Below are 20172 nucleotides of genomic sequence, written 5' to 3'. Positions count from 1 at the left end.
GGGGGCTGTCGGGAGCTGGTGCTGTTCGAGTCCACGTGGAGCTGCGGGCGGGAGGGCAGGGGGCTGAAAGCGGGCGGCGGCGGCGACGAGGGGAGCCCTTTTACAGGCGCGGGGGCCTTGGGCTCCTTCGCTTCCTCCGGCGGGTGTGGACGTGCGTGCTGCGAGATGGACACTCCCCCGCTCTCAGGTTCGGACTCGGATTCTGACGACCCCCTTGTCACAGACAGAGAGGTAGGTGTCAGCCGAGCTCGTGGGGCTGCGCGCAGGAGAGGGGTCCTCACTCCCCGGTACTGACCGCCGATCGTGCCCTGTAGTTGCAGGAGGCGTTTTCCCGAGGGCTTCTGAAGCCAGGCCTCAACGTGGTGCTAGAGGGGCCGAAGAAGGCCGTGAACGACGTGGTGAGCTCGGGCGCCCGGTTGGAGGGTGCTGGACTTGGGATGCGCGCGAGGCACCGTTGTGCTCGGGAGGCTGTGTTCTAGTCCCAGGAAAGACACAACCTGCGTATTGCCAAGAGGGTCAACTACCTGTCGGGGTCTTGGGGGGTAGGTCTTCGTCCACTGGCCTGTTACTGTCTTGTGAGCTTAGTGTCTGAACTTCCTAGAATGGCCTGAAGCAGTGTTTGGCTGAATTCAAGCGGGATCTGGAATGGGTTGAAAGGCTTGATGTGACCCTGGGTCCGGTACCGGAAATCCGTGGACCTCAGGCAACTTCTCAGAACAAGGAGCAGAAAGCTGTTGATCCAGAAGATGACTTTCAGCGTGAGATGAGCTTGTATGTATGTTTGTTTCCAAATGTAGCAGAGGTTGTGGGTTCTTGTGCTGGAGAGGGGGAAGCCGTGGGCCTGTACTCCTCAGAGGTGTCGTAAGCCGGGGCGTAGGGAGGAAGGCTTCTTTGGACTGAAGAGCTAGGAGATTCTCCCTGGTTGGGAGAAGAGCCCCTTTGTCCAGCAATCACAATTTAAAGTCCAGTTTATTTTCAAATACTCAGTTTTAAAGTTTGTGTGTGTGTGTGTGTGTGCAGTTAATTATTAGAACAAAAATTTGCTTATGGAAGGTCCTTATATGGGCTTTTCTTAGTGACCAAGTAAGAATGTGTAATTGGCATTTGTTTGTAAGTTAATGGGCACTTCTAAAGTGGTCATTCTCTTAAACTACTAATTTATTTTTAGCAATACTCCCCACTCCTTTTAAAAAGAGTGTACATCTCAATTTCTCCCATTAAGTTAATGAGGTTTTATTAGTGTTTTTGTTTGTGTGTGCGTTCTTGCTGGTGGAGGTCAGATGTTGAGAGTCCTTCTGACCTTGGATGCCTCATGAGAGCAGTGAAAAGGATGTAAGGCCTCTCTCCCTGAGCTTATTTTACACTTTTGTCCTACATCCTCAGCTACTGTCAGGCCCAGGCAGCAGTGCTTGCAGTATTGCCCCGCCTCCGTCAGCTCAAAGTCCCTACCAAGCGGCCCACGGATTATTTTGCAGAGATGGCCAAGTCTGATCAGCAGATGCAGAAGGTGAGAAACAGAAATGGTTTTCTCTGGGTAGCCGAGGCGTTGTACTTAAGTGTATTCAGCTGGCTTATCTCCTTTAACATTTAAACATAGGCATAAGGCCACTGATAGGGAATGGGTTGTCAGTGGACAATTATTATCTCAGTTATCTACATCAGATTCGTGCCAATCACCACCAGTTGGATAAATGTAAGGATGACTTTTTCCTAATTTAAACAGTTAAGGGGAGGAAAGTACTGTAAGAAGTGTGGTCCCTGAAGTAAAGATGGCATTTATGCATTTCCTAACTGGCTTGGTCATGGCATGATGTGTGGAAAAGACAATAGTTCTTTTCTGCCAATGCCTGGGGGCAGCACTATAACTTGTAGACAGTTACCTTTCTCTGGGCCTCGGTTTTCCTCTTCTGTAAAATGAAGGATTAATATATGGCTCAGACTTGATATAATTGAGAGTTAGGTAGAATTTGCCCCCATTCAACTTTGGGAGGCAGAGAATTACCAACATCTAATCCAAGATGTACCTAAATAATTCCCTTGGGTCTCAAGCTGGATTTTCTTGTCTCAGTGAACTCAGGGAAGCTAATCTAGAGACGAGCCCAGACCCATCTCTGCACATTCAAACTGACAACTGCTCATCCTTTAACTGAGATGTGTATGTTTAATGCAAGCTGCTAGGTACCTGATATCTGTTTGAGCTTTTATTGTGTATGTGGTGTATTGGAGAAGGGGGCTGAAGCTGCAGACACAGTCTGCCGACAGTAGGGATGGAGAGAAGTTAGTCTTCTCTCCTGGTACAGTACCATTTTGCAAAACGGATCAAACAGCACACTGGGAGGAGGAAGGTCGCTTTGATATTCTGGCTGCAAGGCTGAGACTTTTGGTGTCTTGGACAAAGTGGTCAGCCTTTGGGCCTTATTGTCCTTGTGTGTAGAACGCAGGGCTTGAAGTAGATGATTCACAAGGTTCCTTTGAGCCCCATAGTTTGCAGAGCTGGAAATAACGGCTCCCTGCTGCAGTGCATCCTAAGCAGCAGTCATCCCATTTTCAAATAACAGAAGCTGATAACATTTTGTGTTTTAGATTCGACAGAAGCTGCAGGCTAAACAGGTCGCCATGGAGAAGTCGGAAAAGGCTAAGCAGCTGCGAGCACTTAGGAAATACGGAAAGAAGGTGGGAAGGAAAATGAGCAGGGATGGGATGGGGCCGAGTGTGTTTGTCAGTAGATTGCTTGGTCTGAGTTGGTTCCGTGCCCCGTGTGTGTTCCATCGTGTGTTTACTGTTTCACAGTGGCATGGGTGCTAGTGTCCATGAGCACAATCCCTCCTGGACACCTGTGTGTAGCCAGAGGTAGTGTGGTCTCTACCGGCAAGTCATGCGCCTCTCTGGGCTGCAGTTTGCACACCTGCACAGCAGAGAATTGGGTCCAGATCAATGGTTTCCAAACCTGACCTCACAGCACCGTCAACTGGGGAAACTTCAGAACAGATTTCTAGGCTTCGGGAACTCTGGGAATCTGTATGTTTTCATCCCTTGCCCCTAAAGCTTCTCAGATGTTTCCAATACACATCCTGGTTTGAGAATCACTGGCCTAGATGATTATAAAGTCCTTGAAGGAATCAATCATATTATTGATTGTTATCCAATCAGAAAAAATGGCACCAGTATGTTTGAACTGTGACTGAGTTCTAATGTCAAGCCAGAAGGCATACCATGAAACTTTTCTTGATTTCCTTATTTATTTCATGGTTACCTAAGAAGGAAGATGACAGGAACTAAACTTAGGGTTGTGGGAAGAAATGACTGTGAAGAGGATCAGCATGGGTGTTAAGACTTTAACATTTTGGACGTAAACACTTGTGATCTGGGTGCTGAGCTGCTGTCCACAGCTGCAGTTATTTCACTGATGGATCCTCAGCAGGGTATGAGCAGATTAGCATCCTGGGCTCTGCACAAGGGCAGCTGTGGATCTGTTGGATGGATGTGGTTGGTGGTTGAGATCAACTCAAAGACTTGGGCAATTGGTTTAACATAACTTAAATTATCAAAGGAAAGAATAACTTAGTCTGGTCCATTAGCCCCTTGTTTCTAATGTGAGGAAACCTCAGGGCTGTGTTTCTCAGTGGGGGACAATTCTGCTCACCAGGGAACATTTAGCAATGCTGGAGATGTTTTTGGTCGTTGCGTCCTGGTGGGGAGCGTCCTGTTGGCAGCTAGTGGGTAGAGGACAGGGAGGCTGCTGAACACCCTACGGTGCCCAGGACAGGCCGTGCTCCCACACACAGAGTGATCCTGCCCCAGCTGTCATAGTGTTGAGATGGAGGAGTGCTGCCTTAGAGTTTAATCATCTCTTTTTGTCCTTAAAGCTTTTTTTCTTTGTTTTTCGGAGAGATTGTTTTCTCTGTTGGTACTTTCATGCCTAGCAACAGTAGGTTAGATATTTAATCTGCCCAAATATAATTAGTGGGAGAATTGGATGTAGACATAAACATGATTTGTGCAGTTTTGTAGGCAGGTTGTGTCATGGGGTAAGGGTGCAGACGGCCTGGGTGTGAATCTCAGCTCTGCACTTTCTCGTGTGTGACTCAGTCAAGTTGTGTAACCTCTCTGTGCTTCAGTTTCGGGGTCATAAGAATTTCTACTTCACTGGGTGGTTGAAACGAGAGATGGAGAATATACTTAGAGCCTTAGTGTAATTGTGGCACGTAGTCAGTGTTCAGCGGTGGTGGTAATGTCACAGCGTGGTTACTGAGAGAATGTAGACACTTGCAGTGCCGGCTGGGAGTGGGTTTAACAGTCCTGTGTCCACGTCCAGGTGCAAACAGAAGTTCTTCAGAAGCGGCAGCGGGAGAAAGCACACATGATGAGTGCCATTAAGAAATATCAGAAAGGTGAGTATATTCTCTCCTGAGGCTGCAGGAGAGCAGGGGTACCTGCTAATTCTAACAAAGGCTTGATTGATTTGGAACTGTTGGACCTAAGGTTTGGGAATGGTGTGGGGAGCAAGATGGGCCTCTTAATACCAATTCCATAAGTAACATCCTTCTTTTGAAGCTTAATCTTTTCTTAAAATGTGATGGCGCTGATCAAAGTACTTCTTCACTCCCAGGCTTCTCTGATAAACTGGACTTCCTTGAGGGAGATCAGAAGCCTGTCGCACGGAGCAAGAAAGAAGGAGCCAAAGGCCAGCAGATGAAGAAGGGGTATGGGTGCCGGGTTCTGTTTTGGTGGTGGTGCATGCAGGGCCACAGTTCACAGTGTGACCTCAGTGCAGAGAGTGTGGCCACAGCTACAGGCCGTGTGATGGGCCCGTTCAGCCACATGAATCTTTGAAGTTTAAAATGAGGCGATTTCAGGATTTGGCACATTTTGAGTGAACGCTCAGTAGAAGTTGATTCCTCATGTGTGATGGTTAAGTATGCAGACCTAAGGTTCCCATCTGGACTCTGCCACTCATTAGGAGGGTAGCTTTGAGCAGGTTACTTCACCTTTCTAAATGTTAATTTCCTTATCTATGAAAATGAGAAAATTGTAAGTGCCTCTTAATATTAGGAAGATTGAAAGGGATAATGTTGGATATTATTATTGGTTCTTTTCATTTACCTTTATGCATTTCTGGACACCCGTCCTGGGGGAAATGGTCATTTCTGTATAATATAGAACATGCTGTGACAGAGGCATTAGACAGAGTAGTCTGGAAGCACATTTTAGAAATATGTGACATGGTCCAGGGGTCAGGGTCAGGTGATGACTTCCTGGAGGAGGGTCCACCTGAGCTTAGTCTGAAGCATGAGTAGGAAGGAATTAACCAGGAGAACGGGAGAGACACGGGGTTTCGGGAAGAAAGAAGAACACTAATGAGCAAAAGCATAGAGATGAGGGCAGCCAGCACTTGGTATCACAGGGATACAGTGTGGGCAAGGAGTGGCGCGGTGTAGCTGGGGGGACCTGGGCCGACTACAGGGCAGTGTTTGTTGTCCTTGTGAGGAGCCTGGGCTGTATCCAGCAGTCAATGGGGAGTCGCTGATGGGCTTTATTCAAAATAGCGAGCAGGTCATGTTCATGTCTTAAATATTTCAGTGTTGCTTGTGTAAGTGAGGGAGGCGGGGACTGTTACAGAAGTCCAGAGAACAAGGATAATGACATAGAAGTGTTAACGGGGGTAGAGAAGAGAAAATGGGTTGAAGAAATATTCAAGAGGTTAAATTAGCAGGTCTCAGTAACTGAGCTGGGTGTAGAGAACGAAAGAAGGAAGAATCAAGGCCCACTCCAGGTTCATAGTGTGGGTGGCTGAGTGGATGGTAGGACCACCAGCCTCAAGTTAGGACATAGATACAGGAGCCGAAACCAGTCTAGAAGAGAGGTGACGTGTGACTTTGGATATGGTGAATTGAGATTCCTGTGGCATGACCAGTTTTAAAATGTATTACACCTGAATGTTAACTGCATTTAATATCCTTGAGAGGAATGGAAACAACTGAGGATGACTTAGCAAGATTTAGTTTAAGAAAGGTTTCTGAAGATAAGTGGTAAGCCACATGGTATATCTGGGTCTTTTCCTGATTCTTGCCTTGTTTTCCTGCTTTGGTGGTTAAGACTGTAAATAGATGAGCTTGCCTGGGGAGTTTGTAGAGTAGAAATGTGGGGCCAAGGATGAGATTCTAGGTACAGTAGTATCTGTACAGATAGGAAACCGAGGGTATTGTTGGGTCATTACATTCATCACGATTTGCAGTGCTGAGGGTAACGTGTAAGACCGCTTTTTTCCAGGCCCAGTGCCAAGCGACGCTATAAAAACCAGAAGTTTGGTTATGGTGGGAAGAAGAAAGGCTCCAAGTGGAACACTCGTGAGAGCTATGATGATGTATCCAGCTTCCGGGCCAAGACAGCTCATGGCAAGGGCCTCAAGAGGCCTGGAAAGAAAGGATCAAATGTAAGTGAGCCGAGGGCGCAGGTGAGGGGCCAGAGCAGCTTCCTCTCCCACCCTGCCCCTCCCCTTCCCTTTCTTTCCCTGTATCCTCACCCTGGAGCAGAAGGCGAGCTGCTGTGTGAATACATGTGGTGTTTCCTTTTCTGCAGAAGAGACCCGGAAAACGGACAAGAGAGAAAATGAAGAGCAGAACACGCTAAATAAGCAGCATCTTTGTATACAAAGACCAAGAAACAGGGATGGAGACTTGGGATTTCACAATGCAGTTGGATCCCTTCTGTTGGTTTCCTTTTGTAAAAATTCTTTCAATACACTAAAGAAAAGTTTTCAGAGAAATATATATTCTTGGTTAAAAACTCAGGACTAGAAGATTTAGAAGTTACTTTTTACATATTAAATAATACTGCCATTTATTGATAATAAATAAATGAGCCCGGTGGAAGTTAAAAGCGTGGATTCTGGGGCCAGACTGCTCGGTTTGACACCTGGCTCTGCTGCATACTTGCTGCTTGACCTTGGGCAAGTTAATTTTTCTGTGCTTTGTCATCTCCATGTAGACATGATAATAGTATCTACCAAAGAGGGTTCCTTTCAGCATGGAGTTAATATGTGTAAAATGCTGAGGACACTGCCTGCCGTATGAGAGTGTATACCTGTGTAGGGTTATTTTGCTGGGTGGGGTGGCTCTCCCTAATGTCTGCTGAGCCACGGTGGCGCATGTTTGAAGCTTCTCCACTGCTGGCTGGGAGCTGTGCACAGGTTGGATGTGGTGGGCAGGCCATGTTACGTGTTGGGCTTTCCTGTATCTTGAAAGGTGGGAAAGGAAGACAGCTTCCCTGCCCTCCTCTCTCTCGTCCAGTTTAGAAGCCATACTTTGAGGAGGCTACAGATATCTGAGAACTCTATATGCTTAGGCAGAAAAAACAACTGATTTTCACATTGTTTCCTTGTAGCATCACTGGGACTTAAAAAAGGATCTCTCTGGTTTCCTATGATATTGAGTTTCTAGAACAAAAAGAATGAATTTAGTTTTTGTAAACTAATTTCAGTGAACAAAATTTTAAGCAAACAAGTCATGTTCTCAGAAGACCACAATGTTTAACCCTGACCTCTTTTGACAGTCTGTACAATAGCAGTGAATGGGGTAATGTATAGTCATTCCAATAAGGAGCCTCAGCTCAGAGACTTTGAATTATATGTGGAACATATTGAGAGTTTTAAGAAAGGTGAACACAGATTGCCAGGGTTCACACTGGTAGGGACAAAAGTAAATTACTGATTTGAGTACTTCTAAAGGTTTTGAAAACAATGTACCCTCTTTCCTTTTTTTTTTTTTTCTTTATAGCAAATGGAATCACTTTCCTTAATTTCAGAGGTATACTTTATAGAACTCAGCATTAGCCCTCATACTGCTTTAAAATGCAATTCCATGCATTGAAAGATAAGTAGGAGCTAGCAGTTCCCATTAGCGAGTCCAGGCTGTTCTTGCTTTGCTTTGTTCCAATATACGTGGACTTGAGCTATCAAGGTGCAGTTGTAGCAGCAGTGTTCCTCGACAAGACGGTTCATGTTTCAGTTACCAAAGTATTGTTAACCAAGTAATTGCAGAAAGTAGAAACTTTGCTGCTGACTCTTCAGTCCATAAACCACTGCATAAAAGATACATAATGAATAGTGGCCAAATATCACTTCTTTTGAAGTATGTGGGTGATTGGTCACTGCACACCTGTTATTTAGTTCATACACAGGTGGCAAAGAGTGCAGTTGTGTTGTCTCCTCATCTCCAGCAATAAACCCACATGGCATTTTACAAAAGTAAGTAATTGAAAGAGGGAATTGACCAACAGATGAAAGTGCAGCAAAGAAATGAAAAGTGGTAAGGTTGGAGGTAAAACTGAATAGAATGCAAATGGAGTTATAGGAGAGATAGGTGATGAGGGAATGGAGACAAGGCTGCTGTTGCAGAGACTAGATAGAGATGCAGCCAGAGAAATAGTGAATGTGAACTTAACAGAATGAGGAAAATGATGGAAAGGATGATGATGTCCCAGAGGAAGTGACACTGGCAGAAAACTTCACATTAAAGGGACTCTTGGAGATATTTTGTGGCATTGAAAGTACAAATGATAAAATGTTGGAGGTGAATCTGATAGGGATAGAGTAGGATAATTCGTTTAGAAATCCCACTAGGGGATTGAAGACAGAGAATTTTAAAGGCATTCAGGAGACTGCTGTAAGCTAATGACCACTCAAGAAAATCCAGTAATCTAGCAATAATCTACACTACCTTAAAGGAAGACCAGGTGCATCCAAATGCCAGGCACACTCAAGCCACAGATCCTGATAGTTAAAACACTTCCACCCTCCCAGCACCTTGATGTGTTCACCCACCTGGAAGCTCTCCAAACCCTGCAGTCTAGGGGTCTTTGGAGGTTTCACTATGTGGGCATCATTGATGAAATCATGGGCCATTGGTGATTAATTCAATCTTGAGCTCCTCCTCCCTCCCCAGAGGTTGGGTGGTGGGGCTGAAAGTTGCAAGTTTCTCACCAAGGCTTGGTCTTCCTGGGGAGCAGCCCCCATGCTGAAGCTGTCTAGAGGCTGCTAAGAGTCACCTCATTAGAACAAAAGACCCTCCTACCACCCCTATCCTTCAGGAAATTACGAAGGATTTAGGAGCTCTGCGTCAGGAACCAGGAAAAGACCAAATCTCTTTCTATGATATCACAGATCACCCTTTGGTCATTGACCATGGATTCCTTAGAGCAAAAAGTTTGTAACAGTTATATGAGATACTGGCCCCCTTCTAGATTCCCATGTAGTCACTAATAATTGGTCTAGTCCAGCCTTGTATGAAAATGGCTGTCAGGGTGAGGCGACTCAGCGTTGGAGCTTCCATTCAATCTTGGCAGGATACAAAAGCAGGAGTGACCACAGCAATATATGACTTCACCCTTCAAGGCGTAAGTCAGGAAGAGCCAGATGGAAGAGATACAGAGAGCAAACGATTTGGGGGCAGGGTGGGGGGCAGTGCACAGAGCGTCCATGCCCTCCCTGGGCTAGTGACTCTCCCAGCACCTCCGTGTGTTCACCTGCCTGGACGTTCCCCGGTTCTTGTTTCCCAGGACCTTCAAATGGTATCGTATGTGGGGGGGGTCTTTTCTTTAGAGCTGTTTCATTTTTTCAGAAAGGAGCCCTCTAGCTTCAAACCCAGGGTAAAAATGCAGCATGTGCGAGTGGGAGGTTCAACCTTCTTTTCACAGATGGTCATTGTCTTCAGCCTTACACCTCACTCCTACCCCACGTCTTACTTAGTGTCCCTGAGCCCTGGGCTTTACCCATTTCTCCAAGAGTAAACCCCCAGCGTGGGAGCTGTTACACGCCTGGTGCTGGGGTGTGTGGAGGAGACTCCCTGCAGACCCCCTCCCAGTGGCCATTTCAGTTCCCTCCAACACACCCCACTCTGTCCAGAGTCCTGACCTCCCTCCAGAGTTCTGGGGGGCGGAGCTCTGGGCTCAGAGGTGTCCCACTCGCATTTTGTGGTTTCCTCCACCCTCTTCCATCAGCTTTCCATCTTTTAAACATGGCTTCAGTCTTCTTGGCTGCTAATGTTTCTCTCTCATTTTCTCTGTTGTGGGTTCATACCTTTTAAAAAATCCATTTATTATCCTTTACTGGGGTCTGGAAGGCAGAGGAGATACTGTAGGCCTTTAGTTTGCCATCTTTAACTGGAATTCTCCCCCTAGTTTATTAAATTAAGGATATGAACCAGGGAGAAGTGTGAGACTGAGGACAATAAAAGTCAGACCTAGGCTTTAAAGTGTCTTTTTTTTACCTGGGAAGCACACACTTTGGGCATTAACGACAGCGATTGACAGCACTGTGGGAATACTAGTGATCATCTCTCAAGCTCCACATTTTAGCCTTGTATAGAGTGATGTCATTGTAGACCCTGAAGTGGTTCAGCCTGTGGTCGTCACGTTGTGGGTTGACCTAGAGAGGGGAATGCAGACATCAGAAAGAAGCCAGTGGGGAAGGAGGAAGACCTGGGCTTGTAGGGACCTGGACTTGAATCAGGCCTCAGTCTCCTGATGTTCAAGCCTCTGGTGCTTTTCCTTGGTAAACCTTGTTTGTGAAATAAAGACAACATTTCCACCAAAAGACTTGCAGGGTTGCATGAGAATCTCAACTATGCAGAGTTGCTGCACTGCCCTTTCCCGCTGCTTACAGTGGAGGCCTGTGGACTCTTTCCCCCCACTGGCATGGAAGCTCCATGAGGGGAGGTGCTGCATCTGTATCCCAGCACCTGGAACAGTATCCAGCACACACAGGGGACTCAAGACATATTTGCTGAATGAAAGATTGGATGTTGTTGGAGTAGTTACACAGAGAACTGAGTAAGAGTGAGCCCCGGGACACACAAATCTCACAGAAGCTACACTGTGCCATTAACTAAAAGGTTATACTTTCAGCAAATGTTACCAGGAGACCAGAGGCTGAGCGATACTCACTGAATGTGGCTTCCCCAGAGTCCCAGTATTGGGGTTGGAGTTCTCTGCCTGTGCGGGGCGAGGTGCTGCTAGGGGCAGGAGCCCTGTGTTAAGTTGGGGCTGATCAAACCTCTTCCGCCCCCAAACACATCATTCTGAAAGCTTAATTACCTTTCATGGTTGCATGACCCCTGGATCTAACTTTTCTGGGTACGTTTTCTTACTTTGCCGCCAGTGCCATCTGATGGCATTGTCCCCAGGTTTAAAATGAACAGGTGTGTATTTCCAGACCCTCTGAAACCCCACAGTGACTAGTGATCTGGGGGCCCACGCAGGGCAGGGCTGGCCAAGCCAGTCTCACTTCTTCCTATCATGGCTGGTGGGCCTGCCCTGAGATGTGCTGGTCAAAGATGCAACACTTCTGGGCTTCCCTGGTGGTGCAGTGGTTGAGAGTCCGCCTGCTGATGCAGGGGAAGCGGGTTCATGCCCGGTCTGGGAGGATCCCACGTGCTGCGGAGCGGCTGGGCCCATGAGCCATGGCCGCTGAGCCTGCGCGTCCGGAGCCTGTGCTCCGCAACGGGAGAGGCCACAACAGTGAGAGGCCCGCGTACCACAAAAAAATTTTAAAAATAAAAAATAAATAAATGGGTGAGAAAGACAGGCGCCTGTAGAAATATGAGGACTCCAGGGTGTGGGGAGTTCTTGGGAAGGGAGCACACTAGAAAATTACTCACCAGGTAAAGACAACAGGGATTAAGCCAACAGGCCAGGAGAAGCACCAAGCTGGTCCTCAGTTGGGCCCCATGCCGTCTTGTCTATTATTCCCCCTCAGCATCACAGTAGCCCGCATTTACTGAGCACATGCTGTGTGCTAGGTACCATTTTAAGCAGTTTATGTATGTCTCAGTTCATCCACACAACAAACCTTCAAGTGTTGATACTATTATCCCCATGTTAAGGCAGATGCATGGAAGTTAAGAGAGGTTAAGTTCACAAAGCTAGAGAACATTGGAGCTGGGATTTGAACGCAGGCTGTCTGGCTCCAGGGTCACCAGGTTACATTGATGCACTGATATTGAGCTGCAGCTCAGCAGGAGCACATGGTGCTCAAGAAGCCCAGGGGGAGTGGGGGACAGAAGTGTCTTAATGGGCTTTAGGGAAGAGGTGACTCCTGGATTTCATGTAGGGTGAGTGGGACTTCTCAAGGAGTGAGGGCTGGGGGCCAGGAGGTATCAGCAGGGCAGCAAGTATAAAGACAGGGTGTGCAGATCTTGGTGCCTTTGAGGTAATGAAGGAAATTCTGACACAGCTGAGGAACAGTGTCTCCAGCCTCACATCTTCCACAAAAGAAACAGACGGGCTCATAGCCAAATCTTAACTACAACAGTAATAACAACTTAGGGGGAGATACAGAGCAAAGTTAGGTGTTTTTTAACTCTGGTTTTTGAAGGTTTTCCTAAGTAAGGTACAAAACCCAGAAGTCAAAATGGAAACAATTGGCACGTCTGACTACTTAAAAATTAAAACCTTCTATATGAGGAAAGACATAATCAGAGTTGAAAGACAAGTGCAGCAGGAAGCTCTTCAAGTTGTCTATTCAAAATCCTGCATTTCTTCCTCAGGAACAGAAGCCCTATATCATTTAGGGAGATCATGTGCTAAAGACTGCGTTTGCCAGGCTCCTTGCACCTAGGGTTGATTGCTCCAATCAATGAGGCAAATATGTTACGGGCATTTGCATTTTCCAGAGAAGGGGATAGAATTTAGAGATGTAGGTGATATGCCCGAGACCACTCTACTAACACCTGGGAGAGCAAACTCAGGCCGTCTGTCATCAGCAAGCTTTGCTTAATCCACACTTACCAGCATTCACTACATGGCATGCACTCTTCTAAGCACCTTACAAACACCACCCCATTTAAGCCTCGGAACAATCTTATGAGATAAGTGCTGTAATATCTCCACTGTACTAGGAGGAAACTTAGTCACAAAAGAGCTTAGTCGCTTACCAGGGTCACACAGCTAGTACATGGTAGCCAGAGGTCAAGCCCAGGCAGTCAGCTCCATACTCTGTTCTCTGAGCCACCACTGGATTACCTCTGACCTTCCAAGTGAGGGAGACACACTTACCAAGGGCTCTGAGTCCCATCCAATCTCTTGACTTTCAGTCTGTGTCTCGGGGTATTTCATCCTTGGTCCCTGGGCAGCATGGTGGATAAGATTTAGAAACCTGGCTGGGAGACGAGGCATGAGTTATGAAGGTGTCAGGCTTTGGGACCAAACGAGAGATCCTGTGCCCTTGACTCTGGCACATCCTTTCTTAGAGGCAGAGCATCAGCCTCAGAGGCTTGCCTAGTCCTCGCGACACAGGTATCTGGTTCCTCCACTCATCTCTCAACAAACATTTGTTGAGCACAAACTCTGTGCCAGGCACTGTTTGAGCCCTGGAGGTAGAGCAGAGTGAGATAGACATGGTCCCTGGTCTCCTGGAGATGTAGTCTAGGTGAGGGGACAGGGGACACAATATACACCTATAAAAACAAACCCAATGGTGGCAGACAGTGATGCAAACTCTGAAGAAGGGAGTTGGCAAAGGGGCATGTTGGGGCAGGGCTGGCTACTCAGTGAGAAGGCTCGCAGGAGCCAGCCCTGAGAGAGGCAGAGGAAAAGCACGCCACAGGCAGCAAGAACAAATGTCCTGGGGCATGAGCAAGTTTGGGCGATGTAGCTGCAGCAGAGAGAGTGAGGAGCTGGGCTGTACCAGGTGAGGTCAGGTCCTTCTGGATTGAAATCAGCATGGCTGTCAACACCAGGTATATCTGTAACTCCGCGGCTTAAGGACTTAGACACATTTCATTTGCAATCTGCCCTATCCAGTCTCAATTTGAGAGAGGCAGTCTGACAAGGGGAAGAAGCTGGCTTTGTAGTAGGGCATTCGTGGCCCTTCCACTACTAGCTTGACAGGTGGTTAAATTCTCTGGGCCACACTTTGTTCATCTGCAAAACGGGAGGAAAATATCTACCTCAGCAAGATGTCTGAGAAGTAAATGAAGGACTGTGAATACAGGACCTGGCCTCGGGCCGAGCTTATCCTGAATACAAGGCAGCTAGTAATGAACTCCTGTCCGGTGTTTGAGCCCCTCACCACCTGTTATTTTCCTTATTGCTGCAAGTCCCCAGCTCCTAGCCTTCATTCTAGCCAGGCTGATGTCTCCACTGCAGATAACAACCTTACTTTCTTGGATTGTTCGCTATTAGTCTATTTACTTGTCTGTCTCTGTGATGCTATGAGATCCTCACTCCTCCTTCCCACCCCTCACTTCCCACCCTGTCCTTCTACAACAATCGCACATCTTTCCTCTATCAAACTCCACTCTAAGAAGGTAGAGGGAGGGAGGAGAGCTTGCCAGAAGGACTAGGCTTCCCATCAAGTATCTCTCCTCCCGCATTCCCAGACGTGGCCCCCCTTCACCCGCACATCCCAGCCATGCCAAACTACTCACAGTCCGTGGGCCCTGCTGTTGCCTCATTTCTGTGCTTTTCCATATACCTGGAATGTCCTTCCACACTCTTCTCACCCTGACATACTCCACCTCACCCCCTTCTCCCCTCCTCCGAGAAGACTTCCCAGAACGCCACCGCCTCAGGTGGACACCTGTTTTCTATGCTGCTACCATCCCAATCTTGTTCTCTGTTTACCTGTGTATTTACTAGTCTGTCTCCTTGACTATGGTATGAGATCCCCAGCCCCATCCTAGTGACTGTCACGTGGTAATAATGAAAATAATAACATGTCCTGATCGCCAGTGTACCAGATACGGTTCTAAGCACTTGGGTTATTTTGTTTAATCTTCCCAATGCCCCTAACAGATAGGCTCAGAGGGGTTAAAAAACTTGCTCAAAGTCACACAGTTAACGAGTGGCAGAACCAGGATTTAAACTCAGTTAGTAGGACTCCAGAACCCGTGCTTGTAACAGCTAAGTGTTGGATGGATGAATGACCGTAATGTCAGGGCCATTAGGAACATGCTTTTTGGCTTGACAGTTAATAAACTGGCTGTTTATTTGAATGTGTCAGTCTCTTGTGAGCTTTGTCAGTATGAGCCCCGTTTTCAGATGATCAAACAGAGGACTGAGGCCTGCCCCAAAGAACAACTGCCTTGAGAGACTCCCAGCTGGCTGCCTCTCCATGCTCTATCTCAACAGTATTCTCGGACCCCAGACTTACCATCTGCAGGTTCCTCCAGGTTATCATGCCAAGACATGGGCTTTCTGGCGATTGTGTGAACTAGAGAAAAACAGCATCACAGATTCAAGTTAAAAAACGATCTTCCTGGCCTCTCTAAGACCCACCCTAGGCCAGACACCCAGTCAGCATTTTCTGAGTGTCTGTCATGTGTCAGGTATTGTGCTGGGCACTAGGGCATAAGACCTTCGGGTACCTCACAATCTGAGAGGCACTGTCCTGTATGGTGGCCACCAGCCACATGCGGTGACTTGAATTTGAATAATTTAAATTTAATACAATTGAAAATTCATTCCTCAGTCCCATCAGCTGTATTTCAAATGATCAACAGCCACATGTGGCTACTGGCTGCCATTTAGGGCAGCACAGATAGAGAATGTTCTCATCATCACAGAATGTTCTCTGGGACAGACTGGTCTATGGGGATGCAGACATACCAGGCAGCCAGAGATAGTGATATATACCCAGCAGGCCATGTGATAACATAGGTGTAGGATCCACGGACATCTATTCAGCCCGTAATTACTGGTGCACTGGAGATAGGGCTGCAAACAAGAAAGAGAAGGTCCCCGTACTCCCTGGGCTTCCACTCTATTTGTGGTGATGCTCAATAAACAGATATATAATATCAAGCAAATATAAATGGGATGCACAACCACATAAAGCAGGTTATATGGGTAAACCCATGTTGATGGTGGGGTGTAGTGTGGGTGATATGTCTCTAAGGATATACATTAGAGCAGAGTGCTGAATAAATTTGCTGTGTGAGGATATGTGGGATCCAAGAGTGAGGTTGGTGAGTTAGAGAAACATCGAGAGGCAGAGTAACTCTAGTGGAAGGAGCTAGGAGGAGAGTAGTAGTAAGTGAGCAGAGGCCAGAAGGAACCAGTGATCTCCAAGTGTTCTATCTCAAACTCCTACCAGTAAAAAAACTTCCGCATATGAATATTTATATAGTCTCTATGCACTATTGTCATATATTAACAAAGCATCATTTCTTTCTTTATACATAAGTGTAAACATAGATACAAATTCTAATATTTCCTCACTTAATCCCAGCGGATCATATTAATCATGTGCCCAAGGACCATGAGCTGGGAGCCCAAGCGCTTTTCCTAGGAAGCCTGGACGCTGCTTGAAGGGATTATTTAAATTGTTGAAATAGACCAAGTTTAAATAGAATTGGACGTTAGTAGTTTTCTTGGAATTAGTAGTTGGCAGCTCCAGAGGAAAACCAGGTTAGTTATAAGCTAAATGCAGACGTACATTTTCTGTACTCTCACCCTGCCCCCTGCAAAGGTAAATATGTGAGAAGGTGGATATGCTCCTTAGCTGACTGTCGTCATCACTTCACTGTGTATATGTATATGTATATCTAAACATCACGTGGTACACCTTAACTATATGCAAATTCTATTTTTAAAAATGATGTTACATTTTCTTTACAAAGCTGGGCTGCATTGGACTACAGTTAATCAGGCCCAGGACTGGGGGAGAAGTTCGGAAAGAAGGAACAATATTTATGAAACTGAAGATGATTTAGGAAATCCATGCATCTAAATACGGTGGGATAGAAAAGAGCTGTGGCTGGTGCAGACCAGGCACTAAAATTTTTATTAAAGGAACAGTGTGCGGGTTGGGAGGGGAGTCAGGATGAAGCTGGGTGGGCAGCAGAGCTAGATCCACGGGGGCCTTAGGTACTGATCAGGTTAAACCTTAGCTCAGAGTCTGTGGGACCACTGAGGATTTTACAGAGGGACTGGATGATCAAATCCCCTTTAGCACGGCTTTCGCCAGCTGTGGTGTAGGGGAGGGTTGGAGAGCTGGGCCTGGAGGGAAAGAGAGAGTTAAGAGCCCATCATAGCACAGGGAGGTCAGCTCGGTGCTTTGTGACTGCCTGGAGGGGTGGGATAGGGAGGGTGGGAGGGAGGGAGATGTAAGAGGGAAGAGGTATGGGAACATATGTATATGTATAACTGATTCACTTTGTTATAAAGCAAAAACACACCATTGTAAAGCAATTATACTCCAATAAAGATGTAAAAAAAAAAAAAAAAAAAGCCCATCAGACCAATGCAGGCAGGATTGACGAGGGCCCGGGAGTGAGGATGGACAGAGAGCGGAGACAAGTGAGGTGAGGCAGAGAGGCCTCGCCATGCATGGTGGTGTTTCCCACTGACGCAGGAACATGGGAACCATCATGTGAGAGAAACACATCATCATGTGTTTCCCACTGAGGCGGGAACATGGGAACCATCATGTGAGAGAAAGGATAAGGAACAAACAGGACAGTGCCTACTCAGCTGTGTGGAGGGAGGGAGAGAGAGACTGAGGATGACTCCCAAGCTTCTAACTTGGGAGAGAGAAGGGCTGTGGTGTCTTTGGCTAAAACCAAATATTCTGGAGTAGCTGCAGGTGGGGGAGGGGTGCGGCACGAGCCCAGTTTTCTGAACCTAAGGGATGTCCAGGGGAAGGGAGCCGGGAGGTGGCTGGGGACGTGGGTCTGGGGCTCCATTTGAGACTCGGTGGCATTTAGGGGGAGCTGATGTTACAGGACCAGATGAAACCGGCCCAGGAATGTGCAAAGTGAGGAGTGGGGGTGCGGCCATTTTATCAGGGGGCACGTTGGACCCTGAGTCTGCTCCCCTTGAACTTTCTGAAGGTCTTAAGACAATGTTAGAAGACGGAAAGAAATCCTTTGATAGCAACAAACCAAAACACATGCAAAAGAAAACATAAAACCTGCAAAATATTTCAAAAGCAAATTTATAAAAAGCCTTTCAAATTTTTTACAATAAAATGCTATTTAATCAGGACGTGGATGCATTTTAATGTATCTAATACGTTCAATGTGATGGGGGGTGAGACCCCTCTCCAACCCCAAAGTCATAGTTCCTGAAGGCTATGAAGGGATGAGAGGTCACAGGAGGCATCTCCTACTGTGCTCCACCCAGCACCCCACCTGCACCTCTGCCGGCTCCTTCCTAGGGGCGCCCCCTTTCCCTTCCTCCATCCCGCAGCTCCCCTCACCCTTGCGGAGTGGATTCACGTGATACTGCGTGTGGAGTTTCTGGGTTCGTAACTCTTTGAGGTACAATTCCCGCAGGATCTGGTTCTGGTGGACCTCATTTGCGATCCCCTTCTCCTTCTGGTGTCCAGCCATGGCCTTGGCTCTGCTGTGTCTGGTCAGTACCTACCCCCCTCTCACCACCCTTTGGACGCTGACCGGCTGCCAGGTCTCCAGGCAACAGAGTCCCAAGCCGTCTCCAGGCAACACATGCTAGCTCACCCTCCTCCCTTGGATCTTACTCCTGCCCGTCCACCCCCCTCCTCCCCAAATCTTATAACGCATGGCCCGTCCCTTTGGCCGCTCAACTCACCTTCCCAGCTTCTCAGGACCTAGTCTGGTTACAGAATCGCAGCTGGACACCGCCAGAAAACAACTGGCCGTGAAGCAATAGACCCGAGAGGTAACGAGCTTAGGATTGGCCAGTCATTTCCTAAAAAAGATTTTGGAAGTAGTCAGAAACCTCTCCCACTTGTGTTTTTTTGTTTTTTTGTTTTCTGTTTTTTTGTTTGTTTGTTTGTTTTGACTGCGCTGTGGCATGTGGGATCTTAGTTGCCCAACCAGGGATTGAACCTGTGCCCCCTGCATTGGAAGCTGGAGTCTTAACCACTGGACCGCCAGGGAAGTCCCATCCTCTCCCACTTTAAAGCAGGTGCCCAGAACTGAGACCCTCTATGACTGTCTCACAAACAGTGGAGCTTTGCTATCTGAGAAGACATTGTGGCCCATATCAGCCATGTGATAATATAGACAGAACAACCCTTTCCTAACCCTAAAAGTACCTTAGGGACTTTACAGTTTATTTATTTAAATTTTTTAAATTATGGTAAACACACATAAAATTTACCATCTGAACCATTTTTTTTTTTTTTTTTTTTTTTTTGCGGTACGTGGGCCTCTCACTGTTGTGGCCTCTCCCGTTGCAGAGCACACACAGGCTCTGGATGCACAGGCTCAGCGGCCATGGCTCACGGGCCCAGCCGCTCCGCGGCATGTGGGATCTTCCCGGGCCGGGGCACGAACCCGTGTCCCCTGCATCGGCAGGCGGACTCTCAACCACTGTGCCACCAGGGAAGCCCTGAACCATTTTTAAGTATTGTAGTTCAGTAGTGTATAGTCACATTGTGTGAAACCGATCTCCAGAAAGTTTTTATATGCATTAAACAGCTCCCCATTGCTTCCTATCTCTAGCCCTTGGCAGTCACCACTACTACTGAGCCTGTGCTCTAGAGCCTGCAAGCCACAACTACTGAGCCCACGTGCCACAACTACTGAAGCCCACGTGTCTAGAGTCCATGCTCCTCAAGAGAAACCACCACAATGAGAAGTCTGTGCACCGCAATGAAGAATAGTCCCTGCTCGCCTCAACTAGAGAAAGCCTGCATGTGGCAACGAAGACCCAAGGCAGCCAAAAACAAAAAAAACAAAAACAAAACACAAAAAAAACCACATAAAGCAAAAACTACAGAACTGCCAACGTTTCTATCTTAGTAATTGATAAAGCAAGTAAACAGAAAATCTGTGAGTATATAGAAGACTTGAAAACATTACCAATCATTTGAACTAATTGACAATTAGAGCACATTGACCCATCGTTATCAGGCTATGCATTCTTTTAAATTGCATGTAGACTACTAACCAATATAGACCATATGTTATGCCAGAAAACAAGTTTCAGTAAATTTAAAAGGAATGAATCATACAAATATATACTCTGACCACAACAAATTTAATTTAGAGGTCAATTACCAAAAGACAGTTAGAAGATTCAAATTACTTGTAAATTACACAACACATTCCTAAATGTCTTGAATCAAAGAAAATCATGATAAATTAGAAAATATTTTGAACTGATAAAAAATGAATACACAACATTAAGACTTTTAGAATATATATAAACCAGTGCTTAGAGGGGAATTTATAGCTTTAATTGCTGGTA

The 20172-nt window shown here is 46.7% G+C and overlaps 2 protein-coding genes across 2 annotated transcripts; one reads left to right on the top strand and one right to left on the bottom strand.

Annotated features, from left to right (window-relative positions):
- The first annotated feature begins 35 nt into the window (after window positions 1-35).
- EBNA1BP2 (EBNA1 binding protein 2) lies at window positions 36-6793 on the top strand. Its single transcript, XM_082612651.1, has 9 exons — window positions 36-231; window positions 315-398; window positions 602-771; window positions 1384-1507; window positions 2584-2673; window positions 4316-4391; window positions 4610-4703; window positions 6271-6433; window positions 6580-6793. Exons 1-9 carry the CDS (start codon window positions 166-168, stop codon window positions 6628-6630), a joined length of 918 nt encoding a protein of 305 aa, XP_082468777.1. The 5' UTR covers window positions 36-165; the 3' UTR covers window positions 6631-6793.
- CFAP144 (cilia and flagella associated protein 144) lies at window positions 6701-18368 on the bottom strand. The gene is made up of 4 exons (XM_082612652.1): window positions 18197-18368; window positions 15149-15208; window positions 13051-13154; window positions 6701-10423 (listed from the first exon to the last, which is right to left on the bottom strand). The coding sequence occupies exons 1-4, from the start codon at window positions 18327-18329 to the stop codon at window positions 10322-10324; spliced, it is 399 nt and encodes a 132-aa protein (XP_082468778.1). The 5' UTR covers window positions 18330-18368; the 3' UTR covers window positions 6701-10321.
- Window positions 18369-20172: the final 1804 nt, after the last annotated feature.

Source organism: Mesoplodon mirus, assembly GCF_964341445.2.
Source record: "Mesoplodon mirus genome assembly, chromosome: 3".
Taxonomy (NCBI): Eukaryota; Metazoa; Chordata; class Mammalia; order Artiodactyla; family Ziphiidae; genus Mesoplodon; species Mesoplodon mirus.
The sequence above is the reverse complement of the archived record's forward strand: the minus strand, read 5'-3'. Positions and strand labels throughout refer to the sequence as shown.